We start from the raw sequence: 22,769 nt of genomic DNA, 5'->3' as shown, positions 1-22,769 counted from the left end.
CGGGAATTTCCATCTCCTAAGGCTGCAACTTAGAGAAAAATTTAAACCTTTTGATTTATGGGATTAAAAATATGGACAACAAAATGTAGGTTTTAAAGTGGGTTATGGTTGTAAAAATAATAAGGTATTAGCCAAATTTCAATTAAATATTTATTTTCATATTGACTTTTTAGTTTAGACTTTAATGGCACAATACCTCCAAACACTAAATTAAACTTAACTCTCGCATCCTAAACGTGTTCCATCGATAATAAAATCTTCGAATCAAGATCTATGAAAATTATAGATAGGACCCTGGTCTATTATTGAGCACGCGCAAGATCCCTCATTCAGCATCCCTCATGACTTACACACAAGGACTTAGTATCATAATTCAAGGCACTTTTCCTCATTAAAATTATCAACGAAAGCAACGAGGTGTACAGAAACGAATATAATGAGATAAAGGTTTACATGTCTTTATAGAAAACGGTTACAGAGCGAGGCTAGCTCGCGTTAGAAAAAGTAACTAATTCTAGGAAATAAATGCATTACCAGGAAAATCAGGTGATTGAATTAAATTCTAAAGAGTAGTAAAATACGGATTGTGTTTAAATTTCATTAGAAAAATAATATCCGCGCTACAGTCAACTGGAAAAACTCTTATCGTTTCGTTTTTTAGGCTTGTGCAAACCAAGTCTTTTTAATATAATATCAGAGAGGTGAAGCAACGATGCATGCGGGCCAACACGCTCTGAGCCGCTACGGTTGTACTACTTTGGGAATCTCATCTGACCTAATGCTATTCGGGTTTCAAAAAGAGATCTTTAGTCACAGGATCCTTGCATAAAAATTGGAAAAAGCACAAAGCCCTGGTCTATTCTTGAGCTTGCGAGCGTCCATCATATTCTACAGACAAGGACCGATTATCCAGTTTAGCCTCCGTCCCTATAAACGACTTATTTTATTTTTAACCATAGTATTGTTCTGTTTATGACATATCCGCCACCAGTATAGCAAAATACAAGAAATACCCCGCTCTGCCCTTTTATAAAGTGTGGTAAAATCCTTTTGACCCAGACTTACAGAAAGAATGATAGGCTTATGGTTTCAAATTAGTAAAATTATAAGACCAAAATGTTAAACTTAAATATGAAAATTTTTACAATTGTAGAACGAACGTACTCTTCAGTTCCGGAATGTTTTATAAAAGTTTAGACAAAATTCGTTTCGGGGCAAGAAACGCTTTTGTTGAACCACCTAAAGCCTTCGAGGATGGGGAAACTGCGATGAAGATGGACATGCTAGTCTTGCCGTTCTTGATTTTGCTAACTGGATACTTACTTTCGTCAGTACAGATCATCCTAACATTGAAGAAGTTAATTGGTTCAAGATTCTAAAAAGATTTGGTGGTGTCGTACCGACGATGTTTCAATCGTCTAGCTTGCGGCGAGTTAAAATTATTACAAAACTTATAATTTCTTCTGCAAGCCTAATATAATCACCCATTTAATTTCCTTCGATTTGATTTTGTGCTTCGTGATACAAAACTTTACTTGAATATTGATTTTAAGTTATAGCCTGTCTATTTAAGTTTAAAACCTGACTGACTAACTGTCAGTAATTAATGATCAACGCCCAGCCCAAACCACTTTACCCAGAAGGCTGAAAATTTGCATAGACCTTATACTCTTAAGTACTAAGATAGAGTTTTCCATACTCTTAAGTACTAAGATAGAGTTTTCCATACTCTTAAGGACTAAGATAGAGTTTTCCATACTCTTAAGTACTAAGATAGAGTTTTCCATACTCTTAAGTACTAAGATAGAGTTTTCCATACTCTTAAGTACTAAGATAGAGTTTTCCATACTCTTAAGTACTAAGATAGATTTTTCCAGTACAAAGCCTGCGGCCCAATATCCTAAGCAATGGTCTTATCTGTTTTCGGCTTCAATTTGCCGCCATTTTCATACTCAGATACCCCTAGAGCCCATTAAACCAGGCTGTCGTATTGTAACTGCAGTAGTTGCCTTAAGTCTTAGCTAATTCGCAGATATAAAGATCTGTATTATTTCTAGAATTAAGAGGCTAAGGCTAAAACTAAACATATGCCTTGAAGTTTCACTAATGGCTTTTATATTATCAAATAATAAAAGGAGCAACTTGTTCATCAAGTTTCAAAAATGATTGGATATGAATCCAATTGTAAAGTAGATTTAGGGAACCCTAGTTCTTTAACTAGCATGACCTGCTTGTAATGGATCATGACTGAGGATTGCCTAATAGAATACCCCTGTATCACACCAAGTCCCAAAAACGGTCGGAATAGTGTCTAAGCAGTTGGTTTGGAGAGGAAAACGTTTGAATTTCGTTCGAGGCAAAAAAGAGTTGTTGGCCGGCAGAAGTTTTTTGGATCCTTCTTTGTTGTAGTTTTGACTCTAATTAGCTTAATAAAAAATGTCTTAGTGGACGAAGACCAGAAAAAGTATACGATAAGAGAAGAAAATTGAATGACCGAAATTTTTCAGTTTAAACACATGATTATAAAACATCAATTATTTAAAAAAAATACTTATCGTCGTTTTTATACCAAAATTAAACTCTAATTGTTTTTTAAAGAGCACGTGCAAAGACAGATTATTCAATCTATATTGTTTTTGGTTTTAAAAGTGTTTGCATGAGAGAATAAGCAGACAGACAGACTTCCTTTACGTATCCCCATTTGTTGTCCCCCTCCTTTTCTATCTATCTCTTTACTCTAGATGGTACCGTGCCTGAAGGGGGAAAATATGGTTAGGGGGATTGATGACGTCACGTATCAAGTGATGTTGTTGGCGAGAATTTTGAATTTATTTTTCGTGTATTGGTATGACGTCACATGACTTGTCGATGGTGACGACAGTCAGAGTCCCGTAGATCTAGTGGTATTATTTTGGTATATCTTTAGGATATTGTATACATTTAGTGGATGATTTCTTGGTAATTCTATAGGTTCAGTAGACCCTTTCTACACCATCCTGTAATGCTATTCTCTGTATGATTTTGAGGTCTCCATGTATGCTTATGTTATTCTTATATTAAAGAACAAGTTTTAATTGAGATATGGTTTACATTGCAAAATACATTTACAAATTAAGCGACGACGCGGTTTTAGGTGTACTCATGTTTTGTATTGTTATTATTATGTGTATCTTTAGGATATTGTGTACATTTAGGATATGATTTATTGGTAATTCTATAGGTTCAAGTAAACCCTTTCTACACACACCCTTCCCGTAATGTTGTTCTTTGTATGATTTTAAGGTCTCCATGTATGCTTATGTCATACTAAAGAACCAGTTTTAATTGCGATAAGTTTTACCATGAGTTAATAATATGTTAGCTCCCTATAAGTTACTCAGGCAATTCATTTTTATACTCCAGCGTTTTCTCCCGCGCCGCCGGCTTCCCAATTATATGCGACGCTCTGCGGCCGCCACGTGAACGAAAATCTTATTTACTCTTCTTTCCGGTTTTTCCCCGGAAGCGCGTGTAGTGGAAGCTAGCCAATGATATCGGAGCTATTTAAGCAGCCGAATATTTCGCCTCGGTTAAGAAAACAGTTAAGAGATCAGTGAATTGGATTTAGCTTAGTTGTATAATTTTCTGGTTTCAGGACACAATAACAACTCTTTATCTTTAGCATTCTTTATCAATATAGGTAAATTTCATTGAGTTCGTGCATTGTTTTGTCTCAGTACTGACACAAACGCCATGATTTAATGTTAAATTGTTAAAAAATAAAAATTCACGACTAAAACACTCTCTTGGTGAAAATGCAGCCGACGACTCGAGGTCGAGGAGCCGTACGAGCGGGATTTTTTTTTTCGACAAGAGGGAGCGCAACATTCTGATTTTTTTCCCGCGCGGGCGAAATGAGAAGAAATCGCTGGATACATTACGCCTATGGAGCCTGAGTAACTTATAGGGAGCTAACATATTATTAACTCATGGTTTTACGTAGTTTATTCTACAGTTAGGGTGTACTACTTTTGTGTATTGGTTATCAAGTTACTGGGTTAGAACAATAGTACATTTTAATACCATAAAAGGAAATTACGGCAGTTTTTACACTATTTGGTAGCCGATAATTAGTTAAAATGAACAAATATTACTAAAAAACTTCACGAGAAAATTAGATTCACATAATACGATTTGGTAGTTGATAAGTAGTTAAAATGCAAAAAATTATTAAAAATTTCAGAACATAAGGATTACACTAGTTTTGATACGATTTGGTGAATAAATACAATATGACTAGACTTTATATAATGACTAAATACATAGGCTTATGCTATTGTAGATCCTGAAAAATATAGGTTTTATGCTATTGTAGGCTTATTCTATTGTAGATCCTGAAAAATATAGGTTTTATGCTATTGTAGGCTTATTCTATAGTAGATCGTGGTAGGTTTATGCTATACTAGATCTCGAAAGATAGGTTTATGCTATACTAGTACTCGAAAGATAGGTTTATGCTAGGTTATTCTATGGTAGATCCTGGTAGGTTTATGCTATTTTAGGCTTATTCCATGGTAGATCCTGGTAGGTTTATGCTATATTAGATCTTGAAAGATAGGTTTATGCTAGATTATTTTATGGTAGATCCTGGAAGGTTTATGCTTTATTAGATCGTGAAAGATAGGCTTATGCTAGGTTATTCTATGGTAGATCCTGGTAGGCATATGATAGGTTATTCTATGGTAGATCCTGGTGGGTTTATGCTATATTAGATCCTCAACAATAGGCTTAAGCTAGGCTTATTCTATGTTACTAGTAGGTTTATGCTATATTAGATCTTGTAAGATAGGTTTATGCTATTGCAGGCTTATTCTATGTTACTGGTAGGTTTATGCTATAGTAGATCTTGAAAGATAGGCTTATGCTAAGTTATTCTATGTTAGATCTTGAAACACAGGCTTATGCTAAATTATTCTAGTTGTGTAGGCGGAAGAATCAGTGTTTGTATTAGGTTTAGAACATTTAATGAGCACGAAAATCTGAATTTTCATAGAAATAGTACAACCAGTTTTTCAAACGAATACTACTAAAATACAAATGAATAGATTTAAATACCAGCATTTATATAATACTTTCTAAAAACACCAATTTTACCATGCACAAGTTGCTTATTAGAAACGAATTAACTAAAGTATAGGTTGGTGATGAAGACATTCGGTGTCCTTTTACATTAGTGCTATTATTTGGGTGTATCTTTAGGATATTGTGTACATTTAGGGTATGATTTATTGGTAATTCTATAGGTTCTGTAGAACCTTTCTACACCTACCCTTCCCTTGTTGTTATTATTTGCAGGGTTTTGAGGTCTCCCTATGTATGCTTATGTTTGGTTCATAACAAAAGGATTTATCCTCATCTGTTTTTATTTATACGTAAACACGTCCAGACGTGTCTAAATTTTTATGAGTAGGGGGGGGGCAGTGTCATTTGATTCCTTGCATTGTTATCAATTGAATTTGTTTTGTCCTTTCTCTAATTGGACCACCCACCAGGTTTGATGATATTAAAAGGTAGTGAACCTTTATACCCATCTTTTTTTTATTTATACGTAAACATGTCCAGGCATGTCTTAATGGCTTGGGAGGGGGCGTGGTAGAACAATTTGTATTGTATGGTTATCATTGGAATTTATTTTTAGAGTGATTTATTATGTTACTGAGTGTGGCTGAACCATTTTCATGTTTCTTTCTTTAATTTATGAGTCCTGCTAAACGATTTTTATCATCTTCTTAAATTCATCCCTATCTGCTTTTTACGGGTCGCTAACAGGTTCGGGCATGTTTTGTGGGGGGGTTTTAAGAGCGGGGCGTGGTTGCACTTTTATAGAATTTCTAAGGATCTTCGCATATGGTTCTTATCAGTTTCGATACAAAGGAATTTACTTCATTGTTATAAGTTTATATCTGACTAATACCAGATACACTGATGCGAGTGAAAGTAAATAAAATGATTTAAATATCTTTATTTGTCTGATTTAGATCATATATCAGTTAGCGTTTGGTTAAATAAGACGTTAACAATATGAGTGATTCGTTTTATTTGTTCGCTATATCTACAGCGAGTCTAGATGTATTTAAAGATAATACCCAGAGTCGTTTCAAAATGTTACTCCCAAAGGAAATTATTCTAAATGGGGAATATGAGATGGGGTTAAAAGAGCTTATATTACCCACTGAATATGATAATATACCAATCACGGCAACGTCGTTCAATCTTTATAAACACCCTGTTAATCGTAGGATAATAAGGACTTTCGAGTTACCTTATTCCGAGTGGGGGGATATCGAACTTGATGGTTCAGATATTTATTATTTAATCGCAAATAGTTTGGTTTTCTATTTGGGGGTTGACGGAACCGTTAACATAATTGACCATGGTGATGAAAAAAGAGGAAACTGGAGATTGAGTTAAAGCCGAATATAGAACTTCAATTAGGCAAACAACTAGCCGACTTCATAGGTTTCAGAGAGGAGTCAGCGGCGCCGCCAGGGGGTAGGCTAAAGCCTACCCGTAAATTTTAGAGGGGCCCCGAAATTAGATTCTTATAATATTAAAATACCATTATTACAATATGTTGATCTAGGGCTACAAGGTAATTTACTTTAGACTAAATTTCACAAGGACAACGAACCGTTTGGCATCTGATTTTTACAATATTCTACAAAATGGAAAATGGGTTAACACTTTCGTTGTAAAAGTTTATGACTAGCCAGAAAAGTTATCTCGCTTTTTGATTTTTAGCCACATCGTATGGTGTACATCTACGATGAGGCTCTTAGTTTTACCTGCCCTGTTGTCATTCTCGTAGTAGTAGTAGTGTAAAATATTTGGTTCGTCATTGAAGGGGCATGAAAGAGGATTGTGGTGAGGTGATATTTTTCGTTTTTCTTCTTTTTACATGGATGGGGATTGATAGTAAGTTTAAGCATTTCACTTAACTGTGCAAGTGAGACTAATGATTGTGAATTGTGTTATACGTTTTCTCGATATATCTTAAGTGAAAGAAACGATCATTGGATTACCTTAATATAATAGAAGGTGTTAAACACTCCCGTTAAAATTTCTGTCACCCGTCGTTAATAAGGACCGCTCCTCTATTTAAACATTCAAGGAAATCGAGGTTAACTTTAAATGCAAGAGAAAGTATATACTGATGGTATATTTTTTGAATGGTCTTAAGGCGGTGTTTATCACTATCGCAGAAAGCTAAAATAATTTTAAAAGCAAAAGGAAGTATATAGTATCTTTATATATTTAATATAGTGTATTACAATTTAATTACGGCCAGGTAATTATTTTTTAGGTCAGGGAAACTAGGGGCTAATCACTTGGATTTTCTGTACTTCAATTAAGGTTTAGATATGCGTTATTGTGGGGCTACTCACTCAAGTTTTCTGTTTGTGTCGCACTATTACAATTATAAAAGAAGGTAATTTACTGATGTACAGATTATAGAGGGGGTATGGTCGACTATCACGCGAGCACCGGACGTTATTTTATGCCTTCTTATGGTAAATCACTTCTTGCCCTTGCTTTATAATTTAAATGCTAAATAAATGACAAATGTTAGGTCTCTACCACTTCTAGAATTACGTTAGAATTTTTATGATCTAAATAAGTAAAAAAGATTTGACTTAAGGTATTTCGTAAACTATATTAGGTAGAAACTTGAAATTTTGCGATAGAAGTAGGCCTATTAAGAACTGGTAGTTAATGGAAAAGAGTGTTTGAAGTGGTTTTGGCGAGTGCACGGAATGCTTAATTTCGCGGACCCGCTGCTGTGCACCCAGATAGTTTCCCTCCCTATGAGTTAATGAATTTTTCTAGGGGCCCGACGCATAACCTTTCCCGGGGCCCGCAAAGTCTCTCGACGGCCCTGTAGGGGGCTTAACTGAAAATTCCCCTCTCTCTCCGACTCCGTGTTTTTATTATTTTCTTAAACTATAGTTTATATATTAATATGTCTATTGTCTGATAATACAGAACTTTAATACATTAAACTTCTCTATATGATATATATGATAAAAATAGCTGTTAATTTAACATTATCGGCGCTGTGCAACTAAATTTTTCTCTTGAAATTTTATAAGGGCCCCGAAATCTTCCTTAGCCTATCTGTAAAAAATCCTGGCGGGGCCACTGAGAGGAGTTGCTTACGGGATATTCCAAATCAAAGCACTTACAGTTCATGTTTTTAAAGCTATCCGGTGAGAAATATGACTTTTTGAAAGCGTCAAACGTTATTCACGTTAATAGTATAAAGAAAGAGGAGGCAACAGTAATCAACCTTAATATTGATAAGGGATACTATATAACTATTGAAGATCTGTTCAATAATATTAAGAGTAAATTACCGGGCAATATCAAAAATCAGATACACTTCGAGAAAAAATTAGACGGACGAACACTGATGAGAGTTAATTCAAATTATTCTATTGAATTTCCCGCGGATTCCCCCGAACTAGGAAATATTTTAGGATTTACAGGGAACCAAATCGGTGTAAGATTAACCGGCTCTGTTAAGTCTAGCCCCGACATCGCGAAAGGTGTTCAAAATTTATTCGACTATTCATCATTAGTTGAGGAAACACCTGTCGGTGATACATATGCCCCAATATTAAAAATCATCCCATTTCATAATGTGGGGAAACATCGTGAAATCATGTCTTTGGAATATAGTGAACCGGATTATTTTAAACTCAAGTCGAATATAATTGAAACGGTTGAAGTCAATATAAGAACTAGTGATGGGAGTTTCCTGTCATTTCACCGCGGACAGACCATAGCAAAAGTGCACATACGGAGACGGAACAAGAATGGAAAATAACCTATATGTTATACATTTCTCCCAAGTCGGGGTTGATCTACCTTATTTCTCCTCCCCACCTACACATACCGGTGCCGGGTTTGGTTCCATTTTCAAAAATATATTTTCTTATCTGAAACCAATATTTGCACCCGCCGGACGTTTACTTAAAAACGAGGCTCTGAAAGCTTCAGCAAACGTATTATCGGATTTGGCTGAAGGTGCTAATTTTAAGGAGAGCGCTAAAACTTGTCTCAAGAATGCAGGAACCAATATAATCAGTGGACTCCAATCAGGGAAAGGAAGACATTTAAAGAGACGACGAAAGACTAAGGAGTCCAGTTCTAACGTGAAACACAAGCGGGTCAGACGGAAAAAAGATTACTTAGATTAAGCAATGGCACTTTTGATGTCAAATTTAGATTTTTTCAACGAATCGATTACCAATCACTGCATTGAACAATCGGAGACTGTTTTATTCAAACCGTTAGGTAATTTATCGACGACAGGTGCACCCATCGAGTATTTAGTTTATGGCACCCCGGATTATTATTTAGCTTAAGCTCAATCTTTAATAGAAATTGTTGTTAAAGTTACCGAGGAAAATGGTGATAATTTGCCAGCTGGGGAGCAAGTAGCCCCCGTAAATAATTTCATAAACGCGATTTTATCACAATTAGACGTTTATTTGAATGACACCTGTATATCTAACGGTCTCCCAACATACGCTTACAAAGGCGCGGTAAGCGATCTTCTTAATTTCGGTAGTGAAGCGAAGAAAACATACCTCGCTACACGTTTACTAACTGAGGGAAATGATGGTATTAACGTCAATACGGCATTTTCAAAACCGGAAAGCGGACTCAAAAAACGTCAGGAAGAGATAGCAGAATCAAAATCCGTACAATTAATTTCCAATATTCATCATGAAATCTTTAACTCTGACAAATTTCTATTGAACGGGGTATCATTGAGATTGAAATTCAGTAGAAGTAATCCCGCATTTGCACTCTTAACTCCAACTAATAATACAAAGAGTTATAAAATAAATATCATAGACAGCACACTGTATATCAGAAGGGTTAAATTTAATCCGGATATAGTACTCGGTCATTTAATGGCCTTAGAGAAAACAACAGCTAAATACCTGTTGAATCGAATAGAATGTAAACTGTTTACAATTCTCACCGGTTCCATGGAGACCCTACGTGACAATTTATATATGGGGAAACTCCCTCAAAGACTGACCATAGGAATTGTGCGCTCATCAGCTTTCAATAGTCACTACCATCAAAACCCTCTCGCATTTGAACATTTAGGTTTAAATTACTTAGAGGTGACTATCGGTAATCAGAGATTCCCTAACGAGGGTTTCAGACCATCATTCGCGCAAAATATGTGTAAGAGGGAGTACTTGAGCTTGACTGAGGGATTGAATAATTATAAGAAGGACAGTGGCAATAATATAACATTCGATGACTATATTAACGGTAACACCCTTTACGTTATCGACTTAACTCCAGATCAATTATCGGGCGAAAGTCATAGAGAACCAGTTCGAACTGGGAATTTACGTTTGCATATGAAATTTAGCTCTCCAGTAGCTCATAACCTATCCGTCATTCTCTTCGCCGAATTTGAATCACTCCTACAAATATCTCGGGATCGTGGTGTTATTTACGAACAGGGATGAATTCAAATGAAATAAGAAATATTTTAAAATGTACTGTCGGTAAACGAGCGATCGGTGTTTTTCCCTCTAATCATATACCCAAGTGTAACCTTAAAGAATACGAGTTGTGTCTTAACAACGAGGATTGCGCGAAACCCGGAAGTCACTGGTTAGGACTATACGTAAAAAATGGGAAAACAACTTTCTTCGACAGTTTCGGATTATCACCTGAAGTGTATGAACTAAGCTTTATAAGAAAACTAACCAAACATTTCGAATACCAGAAATATCACCTGCAAAATGTATCTACTAAAGTCTGCGGTTTACACGTAATATATTTCCTGTTACTAATGTCTAAAGGGTGGTCTTTAAAAAAAATTATTAATACCTATTGTAATAATACTATGTTAAATGATATTATGATAACTTTGCATATTTACCGGGAATTAAATAGGAAAAGAAAATGTATGCTTCGCCTCTAGTAAATAAACAATTCTTAAACAAATACTGGTCTATTGCACACGTGAATCAAGTATTTTGATGTAGTTGACGTTGATTGATTAATCAGTGTTTCCTATATAATCGAATTCCGCTCCCCTTAATTATTTATATCGTGCAAACCATCCGGGAATCCCACAGCATCCAGCCTAAGGTATGTCTCACATTTTCATTAGTCCCTCTCTTTCCACAATCTCCCTAACCGGGAAATAGAAATTAACCACGTGATATTATAATGGATGGATATAGGTAAGCCTGTATTCAAAACACTGGAGAAAAAAATGGAGAAATTCGCCTGCACCATTTGCGGGAAACCTTTCACCAAAAACTGTAACCGTCTACGGCAAGAGCGAGAAACTCATCAAAAGACGTCTTTAGTTTGCCAAATTTGCGGGGAAAGTTTTAAACGGCACTATCTTTTTACAAGGCACATGAAAAAACACCCCGAAGTCTCAAATTTATCTACCCCTGCAACACCCCCGGTACCATTTACATCGAGAACTTCACAGTCGGTAACAGAAACGTCTTCCCACCCCTCTTCCCCTATTCCTAGTACCTCCCAACAAAACTCGAATACACAGCTGAACACCGACCCTCGAATAGAAACAATGAACGTTTTGGGGGTGCTGCTTTCTTGGCGCGTTTTGACGGTAATGACGCGCTCGACTTTACATCTCTGATAAACGAGTACAGAGGGGAAATAATTAACTATCTAAAAAACATTTAAAGGAGAAAAAGTGAATTAAATGGTATTTAGTTGCTAAAGTCAAATTTTATAGACAATTAGCGAACTCGACTGATGAAGTAGAGTGTGAACCATATTTCCGCAGTTTAACCCAAACTACTATGATGATGGATGCAATCCACGGTCAATTAACGAGATGCATAGTAAAAATTTTAAACTCAATGGAAGCGTTTGAAAATCAGTGGTCAGGGTGGAAAATCAAAAACTTAATTTATATTCAATTGAACATTTGTTCGTATAAACCTCTTATAGGTGGAACGTACATTAAATTTCCAAAAAAACTTTCCGCTAAGAAGTGTTTAATAAACATTCAAAACAAAGACGATAAGTGCTATCTTTGGAGTATCTTAGCTAAACTCCATCCCGTGTCAGGACCTAACAAAGAACGGGTTTCTAAATATAAACGGTACGAACACTCGCTGAATACTTCAAATATAACCTTCCCCTTTGAATTAAACTCCGTGAGACTTAGAAAGTTTGAGGAATTAAATAATCTTTCTATAAATGTCTTTGGTTATGAGGAAAATATATTCCCACTATACATCTCTGACAATAAATGCGAAAAAGGACGACAAATTGACCTACTACTATTCGGTGAGGGAAATAAGAAACATTACTGTGTAATTGACGATCTTGACCGTCTTTTATCCGGTTTCGCGAGACACAAGGGACCTTCATTTTATTGTAGATATTGTCTACACCGATTTAGCGGTATCAATGCGAAAGTAAGGTGCGATGAACATGTGAAGGAGTGTTCGGTTTATTCACCACAAAAGATCGAAATGCCTGAAGACAATATATTACAATTCGATAAATACGAGCTTCAAGAAAAAGTAAACTCCGTCGATTATTTTGAAAGACCATATCTTCACCCATAATATTTTTAGGTTCCATGGTCGATATACGCCGATTTTGAATCGGTACTGGCGAAAGCGGATTTATGTGAAAAATCTCTTTCTGCTACAGTAAAACTTTCGGAGCATATTTGTTCGGCGTTTTCTTACATCGTTGTCCTGTCTAATGGTAGATATTTTTAATTCAGGTAACTCCGACGTGTTTTATTTATAGATTAAGGTTCGATATACGTGTTCCGGCTAAATCCGTTACATATAGAGGGGAGGACGCCGTGGAAAAATTCATCGATTCCTTGCTAGTGGAGGATGAGATTATACAGGAGAAACTCCGTAATCCTGTACCCATAACTTTATCCCCTCAACAGGAACTCGCGTTCCAACTTTCTACAACTTGTTACATATGTGGTGAACTTTATGTTGATGATTTAAACAACCAACCTGTTCGCGATCACTCGCACATAACTGGTGAATATAGGGGTAGTGCACATTCATCGTGTAATTTAAAGCTTCGTCTGCCTAACTACATCCCCGTTTTACTTCATAATATGTCGCGGTAATTAACACTCACACTTAAAATTATTATAAGCGTCTAATACATAATTCGTAGGTATGATGGTCATCTTTTAATGCAGAAAATAGGGATGTATAAGAACCAACGTATACAATGTATCCCATCGAATTCCGAGACCTATATCTCCTTTTCTTTAGGGAATTTAAGGTTTTTAGATACGTATAGATTCATGCCGAGTAGTTTACAAACGTTAGTAGAAAATTTAGCGGAAGGTGGTTTAGCCTCCTTCAAAATTTTAAATTCAGTTTATGAAAAGAAGAAGGCTGAGTTACTACTACGTAAACAGGTTTACTGTTACGATTACATAAGTGATGTTGAAAAATTCAACGAAACCAGATTACCCTCAAAGGATAAGTTTTTTAACAGACTGACAGGAGAAAATATTAGCGATGAGGATTATAATCAGGCACTTAGTGTGGAGTGTGTTTCAATTGAAAACCTTAGGTATAGACCGCTCTCTTCAGTTAAAAAATTGAAGTAATTTCAAGTAATTTTGAAATTTCTAACACCTAGGTGATTATCATGATCTTTACGTGCAAGCTGATACACTCCAATTGGCGGATGTATTTGAAAATTTTAGGTCGATGATTAGCGATAACTACGGAATTGATTTTAATAGGTATATTACCCCTCATATTTTTGGTTTAACGTATTATAACCCCCCCCCAACCTTTCACCCCTCTACAGAACATATACCGGACCGGGGTTGTCATGGATGGCTGCTCTCAAAATGAGCAAGGTGAAACTGGAATTATTTAAAGATCCAGACATGCATCTGTTTATTGAATCTGGCGTAAGAGGGGGAGTATCTGTGATTTCCCATAAATTTTCGGAGGCAAATAACCCTTACATTGCTGAATCTTACGACCCTTCTAAACCAACCAACTATTTGTGTTATCTTGGTACGATAATAAGGGTGGACTATTAATGAAAAACAGATTTGCTGTAAAATATTTTATTTCTTTGAAGATTGTAATAACCTGTACGGCGATGCTATGTCAAAACCACTGCCTATAGATTCGTTTTCTTGGGTGGAAAATGATGAGCTAAAATCGCTTATGGATGAAATTAGAAATATACCTGATGATTCAGAGACGGGATATATATTACAAGTTGATCTCGAATACCCTCCCGAATTGCATGATCTTCACAATGATTATCCCCTCGCACCCGAGAAAAAAATTACTAGCTACGATGAACTCTCACCATTATCGAAAGATATTCTAGAAGCTACAGGGAGTGAAGGGGAGTTAAAATTCCCCAAGCTGGTACGTAACTTGTATGATAAAAAATATTACGTAGTTCATTACAGTAACTTAATATACTACTTAGAACTCGGGATGAAACTTAGGGTAATTCATAAAGCTCTTAAATTTAGACAAGGGAAATGGTTGAAGCAATATATTGACTTTAACACCTTAAAAAGGAAGAGTGCGAATAACGCTTTTGAGAAAGATCTATATAAATTATTGAATAATTCAGTTTTCGGGAAAACAATGGAAACTCTAAGATGTAGGGTAAATTTCGAACTAGTCCATACACCCGCAAGAATGGTGAAACTAACAGCCTCTCCAGCTTTTGAGAGAATTACTGTTTTTAATGAAAACCTTGTCGGTGTTCATATGATTAAGAAGAAGCTAGTTTTAAATCGCCCCATTTATACCGGTTTCTGTGTTCTAGAATTATCAAAACTCACTATGTACAAATTCCACTATGATTTTATCAAAGCGAAGTACAACAATAGAGCTTTGCTAAATTTCACGGATACAGATTCCTTATTGTATTCTATTCAAACCGAGGATGTATATCGGGATTTTAAGGAACATGTGGATAAATTGGACACCTCCGATTATCCAAAAAACCACTTCTTATTCAGTGAGTCTAACAAGAAGAGGTTGGGTGTGTTTAAAGATGAATTAAATTCCATCCCAATAATTTCCTTCTGCGGTCTTAAACCAAAAATGTATAGCATTAAATCCCTCGCGGGTGAAAAGAAAACAGCTAAAGGCATATGTTAAAGAATGATTGAAAGGCATGTACGTCATGAGGATTACAAAAAGTGTTTGTTTTTAAGAAAAAACACTACGACGGACATTATTCGCATAACGAGCCAAAAACATAAACTTTTTACAATCCATCAAAAAAAAAACAATGCTTAAATTCCTTTGATTCAAAACGATATGTTTTAAAGGACGGAATTACGACGTTAGCATTTGGCCATTACAAAATTACGGATGAATTCGCTGATTATTAATTCGGAGGTGGTTCATTCGCTATTCCCCCCCTCCCCCTTTAGTCCCATTATCTCTGTAAACTAAATCCCCCCTCTTTAGAAATAACACTATTTCAAATTTGACCAGGTTATTGTAGTTTCTGATGGTGGTGGTGGTGTGGGAATTTTTATTAATCTAGTTTCAGGGCCATGGAAAATGATAATGACACTCTTGAAACCCTGAAAAAACATGGATTCGCGCCTGTTCCTCGAACAGGTAGTCTCCTCTGCCCTCACTGCGAGGGGGGACTTAAACATATGCCTGGTGACGGCCAGTTAGATTATTTCTGCACCACTCGGAACTGCGTGAAATTTCGACGATGCGTTTTAAGCCAGACGAAAAAGGTGGTTTGGATGGCCACGCGAGCTACATCCCGTCGACTGTTGGATGAGAGAAACTTTTGCGAACACTGTGGAGGGTTCAAATATACAATTAGGGGCGAGTGTCCTTGTCATGAATGGCGAAATTCTGATTGCGATGATTCGCTGGAAAATGTAAAAAAATGGTTAAAGGAAAATATATGAAATTATGGATCATTAATAAAATATGGTTTATTTCTTGTTTTGAGAAAAAAATCACTTGTCATATTTTAATGTAGTTGTATATAACGCTATGGTAATTAGTTCTAGGAATCTTGTATATAATGTGATAGTAATTAGTTGTGGGACGCATTTCAAGGGAGGAGGATGAGGCGAACGTTAGTCATTCCTCTTGAAGTCGTGGAAAGGTTAGAAGCAGCTAGAAAAACTAGAAAACGTAGAGGGGTGAAGGGTATTTCTTTGGATTCTTATAAGTCCTTATTAAGAACATTAAGTTCAAAAACACCTCGTATTTTACATAAAACTAGAAGAAATCATAAATGAAGAATTTTCCTGAACTCGAGAAAATCTACCATGATATAGCAAACGCCGGAAGCTACACTGGTGTAAACCAACTATATGGATCCGCTAAGGATAATGGGATGAAAGTAACTCTAAAAAACGTGAAGGATTATTTGAAGCACAATGATGTGTATACCCTTCATAAACCAGTTGTTCACAAATTTAAGCGAAATCGTACTTTAGTGTTTGGAATAGATGAAATTTGGCAATTAGACTTAATGGATCTAAGAAACCTATCACGCGAAAACAGGGGTAACAATTACATCTTAGTAAGTGTTGACACTTTCAGTAAATACGCATTTTTAAAGGCGTTGAAAAATAAGAAAGGCGTGACGCTTGTTAAGGCATTTAAGTGCATACTTTCCAATTCTAACAAAAGAGTCCCACGTCTCATTCACGTAGACAGGGGGAGTGAATTCTACAACCAAACTTTTAAGAAATTCATCCATTCTCGAAAACTGAAATTGTACTCTACAAGTACAGATACAAAGGCATCAATTTGTGAGAGATTAATAAGAACGTTAAAGGCACGTATGTATAGATATTTTACGAAATCGGGTTCTAGGAAATACATTCATATCTTAGATAAACTTAGTTCCGCCTATAATAACTCGCATCACAGAGCAATTAAGATAAAGCCAATAATGGTATCCTCTAAAAATTCGAAGGAGGTGTGGTTAAACTTGTACGGCGATCATGACTTTTCCCCACCCACCGATTATCAGTTTGATGTTGGTGACATGGTACGGATTAGCAAGACTAGAGGGGTGTTTGATAAGCGCTATCTACCATTTTGGTCAGAAGAACTTTTTAGAATAATTGAACGTATCCCTAGGAGCCCGCCTGTATACCGGTTAAAAGATTTAAACGAGGATAAAATTGAGGGAATTTTTTATGAAAATGAAATTCAGAAAGTTGGGAAAGATCTTAAGAACTGCACGTTTAAAATAGAGAAGGTTTTGAGGAAAAGAAAAACAAAGAATGGTGTTCAATTATACGTTAAATGGTTGGGTTACCCCGAATCTTTCAATTCGTGGATTTTTAGCAACGAGGTTACAAAAGCATAGGTACCTCTCAAATCCATGTCATTCGTCTATGGGTCATGAAATGGATACGTGGTATTTGAAATTTATCCACCCCTCAGCTTGGTTAGTTACAGGGAGTTCGCAAAGTGGGAAGTCGGAATTCGTTTTCAAAATCTTAAGAAACCTTGAGAACAGCATCACGCCTAAAATACAACGAGTTTGCTATTGTTACGGAGCCTATCAGAGTAAATTCGAGGAATTGAGGAAAGTGGAACCCCTTATAGAATTTCACAATGGACTCCCTCAAAATCTAGATGACTTTTTCGATCCGTCTATTAACAATTTAATAATAATAGATGATTTAATTAACGAGTCCAAAGATAATGTTAACATCGGAAATTTATTTATTAGAGGTTGTCATCATAATAGTTTATCAGTCATATTGCTTTCTCAAAATTTATTCAAAAATGGGAAAATCATGCGTGATGTTTCTTTGAACTCCCATTACATAATTTTAATGCGGAATCCTAGGGATCAGGGGCAAACAAAATGTTTAGCGAATCAAATGTATAGCCACAACCCCAAACATTTAACCAGTGCATTTCACCACGCTACTTCGAAACCTAGGGACTTCGGGTGGGACTAGATACCCGTCAAGAAACACCCGATCTGCTTAGGCTGAGAACTAATTTTCTAGAGAAAGAGTCGATGATATTTTACATAAATGACGGTGGTTTTTCTAAATGATCAGCAGTATGAGACGGTACAGCACCTTAGACGGTCACCCTTTGAGGGATATTTCTCATCCTCTTTCTAACCCTCAAATAAAATCCGTGTGTGAAATCTGCTTAAACATAACGAAAGGGAACGTTGTTCTACCAGTGAAAGTAAAAAAAAATATTTAAGCGGTATAAAAACCTAATTAGAAAATTATCAATGCGGAGAGTTTCACTAAAGGACAAACGGAAAGAACTTTCTAAATCACAAAACGGGGGTTTTCTCCCATTACTGAGCTCATTGTTACCCTCCATTGTAAACGGGATATCAGCCCTACTCGGTGTAAAATGACATCCTCACGACCTATGGTTGTAGTACCATATGGACAATTGGAGTCAAACAAGAGTGTGTTGGATAATCGAATGACAGCGTTAGATCGTGACATGTATGATATATTGAGGGAGACAGGAATGTCCTCCCAGGAAAAGGCTAAACGATACATGAACCTGCTAGAAAATTTCCTACATAATAAAAGCAAAATGCAACCAGATGTAGTTCATGTCGATAACCTTCCATCCCAGATTCCGACCGCTACAACACAATCACCACATCCACCAAATCTAAACATAATACCCAATGTTAAGCCACAGACGGCAACCCCACCTAATAACAACGCTGTAACAAGAACTCCAACATCTGAAACAGCTTTAAAAAAGAAAAAGGGGAAAAAATCACTCAACGTGTCTCGAAAGTCTAAAATTAAAGCAGGAAAAACGAATGAAACCAGTAAATCACCATTAAAGTTATTCGATGATGCACCAAATAATTCCGACTTATCACCAACTTACATCCTCACAAGGAACAGAAAGAAATTCAAGAATTCAAAATGTAGTGTGATCAAAAAACCTGTTGTAATCAACTGGAAAACATTATAATAAAACTTTGACATTCCTAGAAATTCTTCCTTCCAAATTAAAATACCCCTCAATAATGTTATCAATCATCAGACTCTTATTAGAACAACTGTTATCACTCTTACAAGGGGAAATATATTTCCAGACAACATTCCTCCTCAATGTCCCCCCCTCCCCCTATTAAAACAGATGTTGTTCGATCGTACGCAAAGTATACACCTATGGACACTCATTCTCTAGTAGAACGCGGAAGTATATTACCACCTGTCTGTCCCCCCTGTCTGACCCCCTCCCTATCCCTAGGGATAGTATACCTAAGTGGGGCATCCAACTCGTAGGAGTCGTGACTCCCCATAGAAATAACATTTATAACTCTTGACTCCCCATAGAAGAAGACTCCCCATAGAAATAACATTAACTCCTTAGAGATAGTATACCAAAGTGGGGCATCCAGCTCACCTGGGAGTCGTGACTCCCCATAGAAATAACACTAACTCCCGACTCCCCATAGAAATAACCTGGACTCCCGACTCCCGGGTGAGCTGGATGCCCCACTTTTTACCTACTTCTGTGTTAATCCTTTGTCAACGTCACTTCAAGACAAGCTCTCAGTAACCAGTGACAAACTTATGGAACATATCTTATGACCTTATGGTGGATTGAAAATATAAATTAGTAATAATTCGTATTCATAATAAATTAGGCAAATTGAAGCGTTTAAATAATTTTTAAAGCCATAATTAATTACTAGAAACTCAATCGCCAATCAGTGCCTAGAGATGGAAAGTTCAAACAGCCAATTAGCAATTAGACAAATTTCTAATTAATTACCTGTATAATTAACGTCAAAAAAACTGTAAGTAACAAATAACGCCTTACAAGGGCCCATAGACTTCCTACTCCGCCTGTGGTAATGCATTTAAAGTTTTCGATAAAGGGGTATGCAAGCCTAAAATGTATTATTCTCGAGAAGTGAGCCAAGCCTCGAAACTTCCGTCATGCTAAATTTTGTTTCATTTCATAATTTTTCTTGCTACTGCTCCTAAATCGGACTCCGGATTTGTAAATCCATGGGCACTATCCGGTCCACTACTATTAATTCAACAAGGGAAAATCATGGAAACATCGAAATATGGGAGTTACGATTCACGAAAGAGTCATAGACTTCACTGTGAGAGAGAGAGAGGAAACATTGGATGGGATAACAATTTTGTTCCCCCTCACTACTGGTAGTGGGATGTATTCTCTCTCGTTTAGATGAAACTCAATTTTTTTTACTTTAAATCGTCGTAAGAGATTAATTGAAAATCCAATTGGCTAATTAGCCAAGACAAAATCTAATTAATTTTTCAATAGATAAATGCCTTTCCGATGCATACTAATTTATTATAATTATTTCCAAATTAGCAGTAAAGTAATTAAAAATCTATTTTCATTTTCAATTAGTGAAAATGACAATTAGTTTTAATTTTAATGAGCTGACTAATTAATAAGCACAGCTCGGATTTCTTGTATCTCTTTCCCCCGAGTAAAATGTTTGTTAGCAACTGTACTCAGAGTTTGAGCGAAATCTCAAGAATTCTCGGTTTGAAATTCATCTATATATTTTTGAAATTAACGTAACTAACGTTTCATCATAACTTTATAGTTGAAATATTGATTATCAGAAGTGGGGACCTAAACCGTCTTCCTACCTTATATCTGGGGACATTTGTGTATAAATTATTAGGTTTTGAATTAGTGTTAAAACCTATATGGTTCCATCAAGTATTTCAATTTCATTTTTCACACTCGATAAATTTACAAGTGGGGACCTTCACAGTCATTTCAACAGACAAGTGGGGTCTTTTAAACACACATTATCAAATTGCATGTATATTATAATTTTATAGTTTAAATATTGATTATCAGAGTGAAATTTAAGTAATCAGTCCTATTTCTAGCTTAACACTTAAGTTTTGAGCTAATTTCAGGTTTACAAGTGGGGACCTAAACCGTCTTCCTACCTTATATCTGGGGACATTTGTGTATAAATTATTAGATTTTGAATTAGTGTCCTTCAGTATTGGTTCGTCCACGGTGGACCTGTCTTTGGAAAGTAAATTCGTCTCGACTAGGAGAGGTTTATTTTGGTTTCCCAACTTGTTATTGGAATACGTTTCAAATAGCATTTTTTGTACCCGAAACAATGTTATTAAACAGGTTTTCAATTTCAAAAAAACGAATATTTAATCTTTGGAGTAACCAATGAATGTTAAATAAAAAGATTCGATCTAGCAGAGGTTTATTTTTGATCAATAAATTGACATGAGTCCCTTATTTGAACAATGGAAACATGTTTACTATGAAACTTAGTAGTGCATCCAGTAATATATTTCAATGACCTGTATTTGACAAAACGAATGATGTTTAAATATTTCGTGAAAACAAATTCAAGGAGCACGTATTACACTAAATGAAAATTGTCCATGTCGTACCCAAAACGTTTTTTGGAAGATTTAAGTACAGTTAGCAAGTGCTGAACCCTATGGAAAATAATTTCCATGTAACAAAGATGCATTCTGGGTGTTTGTATATCAATGAACCAAATATTAATATTTTTTATGTAAAAAACATAAATTTTGGTGAAACAAGTTTCGTTGAGAACCTAATAATGTTAAACATAATGCATAATCGGCATTTCAATGTGCACTTGACTGGATCCAAATGTTAAATGATTAAAATGAAACTTGATGAAATTGAAGGAAAGTTTCAATGATTAAATACTGGAGTCATTAAAAATATTTACATTACAACTAAGATGATTTTTCGGTACTAAAAACAAATGCACCTGTTACACACAATGAAAAGCAATATCAATGTATCTAAAATGTATTTAAAGAATATAAATTGTGTTCCTTGTCAAAAAGAATTTCAGTATAACTAAAACGCATTTTCGAGGAATAGGTCTGAATGAGCTACCACTCCCTTAGACAAGGTTTCATACTGGCTTAAGGATTGTTTTTTGATTGGCTGTAACTTTTTTATACTCTTTTGAAAAACTTCAGTTGCACTAAAATCTGGACTTTTAATGTGTGTCTGAAATTTCAAAGATATTCTTTTAATAGTTTCTTTAAAAAAATAAAGTTGCTAAGCGTGCTTTTCATTTCCATAAAATAATCCAACCTTTACAGCAAAAATTCTCATGGTAACATAGGAAATCTCCGAATCTATGAGGCAAATGCCAAAAACGTTGGAGCGTATAGCACAATGAAACATTAAGTTTACCCAGTATTGGGCAAAGCTTATAACGTCGGAAACGGAGCTTCTTTTAAGATTTGGGTCTTATATCTTTCAAATTTCCAATTTCATTTAAATATAACATATAGCTACACATAATATATGGCTTTTATATTTTTTACTTCGTAACATACTTTACGACCAAGCCTAATGCTTACAAGTAATCATTTCGGAAGTACTAGTGTACTTTTCAAAATAAGCATTTTTGTATACAAATCGGTATGAAAAGTTGTGTTTAATTTAGTATTATAACGATCAGAATCTAAAAACCGTTTTGATGTATAACAACTTAAGTGCAATAAGTCTGAAACACCTTCCAGTTAAAATAGGGCTGAGGGAATACTAGTATTTTCGAATAGCAATCGTCTAATTCGAATCGAGTGTTCGATTCGACGAATCGAATTTGACGAATCCAATTTGACATTTAGAGATAAACGAGCGAGGGATCGGTCATTCATCAAATCCCGTACGCTACCCGTGAAATCCATCTTAAGA

At 35.7% G+C, this 22,769-nt stretch overlaps 3 protein-coding genes across 3 annotated transcripts; all 3 read left to right on the top strand.

Moving 5' to 3' along the window:
* Positions 1-9,242: 9,242 nt before the first annotated feature.
* On the top strand, positions 9,243-10,538 carry LOC149665048 (uncharacterized protein F54H12.2-like). Its single transcript, XM_089842043.1, has 2 exons — positions 9,243-9,336; positions 9,424-10,538. The coding sequence occupies exons 1-2, from the start codon at positions 9,243-9,245 to the stop codon at positions 10,536-10,538; spliced, it is 1,209 nt and encodes a 402-aa protein (XP_089698169.1).
* Positions 10,539-11,296: 758 nt separating this feature from the next.
* Positions 11,297-13,702, top strand: LOC149665047 (uncharacterized). Its single transcript, XM_089842042.1, has 6 exons — positions 11,297-11,414; positions 12,013-12,593; positions 12,648-12,725; positions 12,803-13,167; positions 13,222-13,629; positions 13,699-13,702. Exons 1-6 carry the CDS (start codon positions 11,297-11,299, stop codon positions 13,700-13,702), a joined length of 1,554 nt encoding a protein of 517 aa, XP_089698168.1.
* A 2,615-nt stretch (positions 13,703-16,317) lies between these two features.
* LOC149665046 (uncharacterized) lies at positions 16,318-17,406 on the top strand. Its single transcript, XM_089842041.1, has one exon. The coding sequence runs from the start codon at positions 16,318-16,320 to the stop codon at positions 17,404-17,406; it is 1,089 nt and encodes a 362-aa protein (XP_089698167.1).
* Positions 17,407-22,769: the final 5,363 nt, after the last annotated feature.

The sequence above is a fragment of the Phalangium opilio genome, unplaced genomic scaffold, assembly GCF_054372755.1.
Source record: "Phalangium opilio isolate 3A_F unplaced genomic scaffold, DU_Popi_V2 ptg000061l_1, whole genome shotgun sequence".
Classification (NCBI taxonomy): Eukaryota; Metazoa; Arthropoda; class Arachnida; order Opiliones; family Phalangiidae; genus Phalangium; species Phalangium opilio.
The sequence above is the reverse complement of the archived record's forward strand: the minus strand, read 5'-3'. Positions and strand labels throughout refer to the sequence as shown.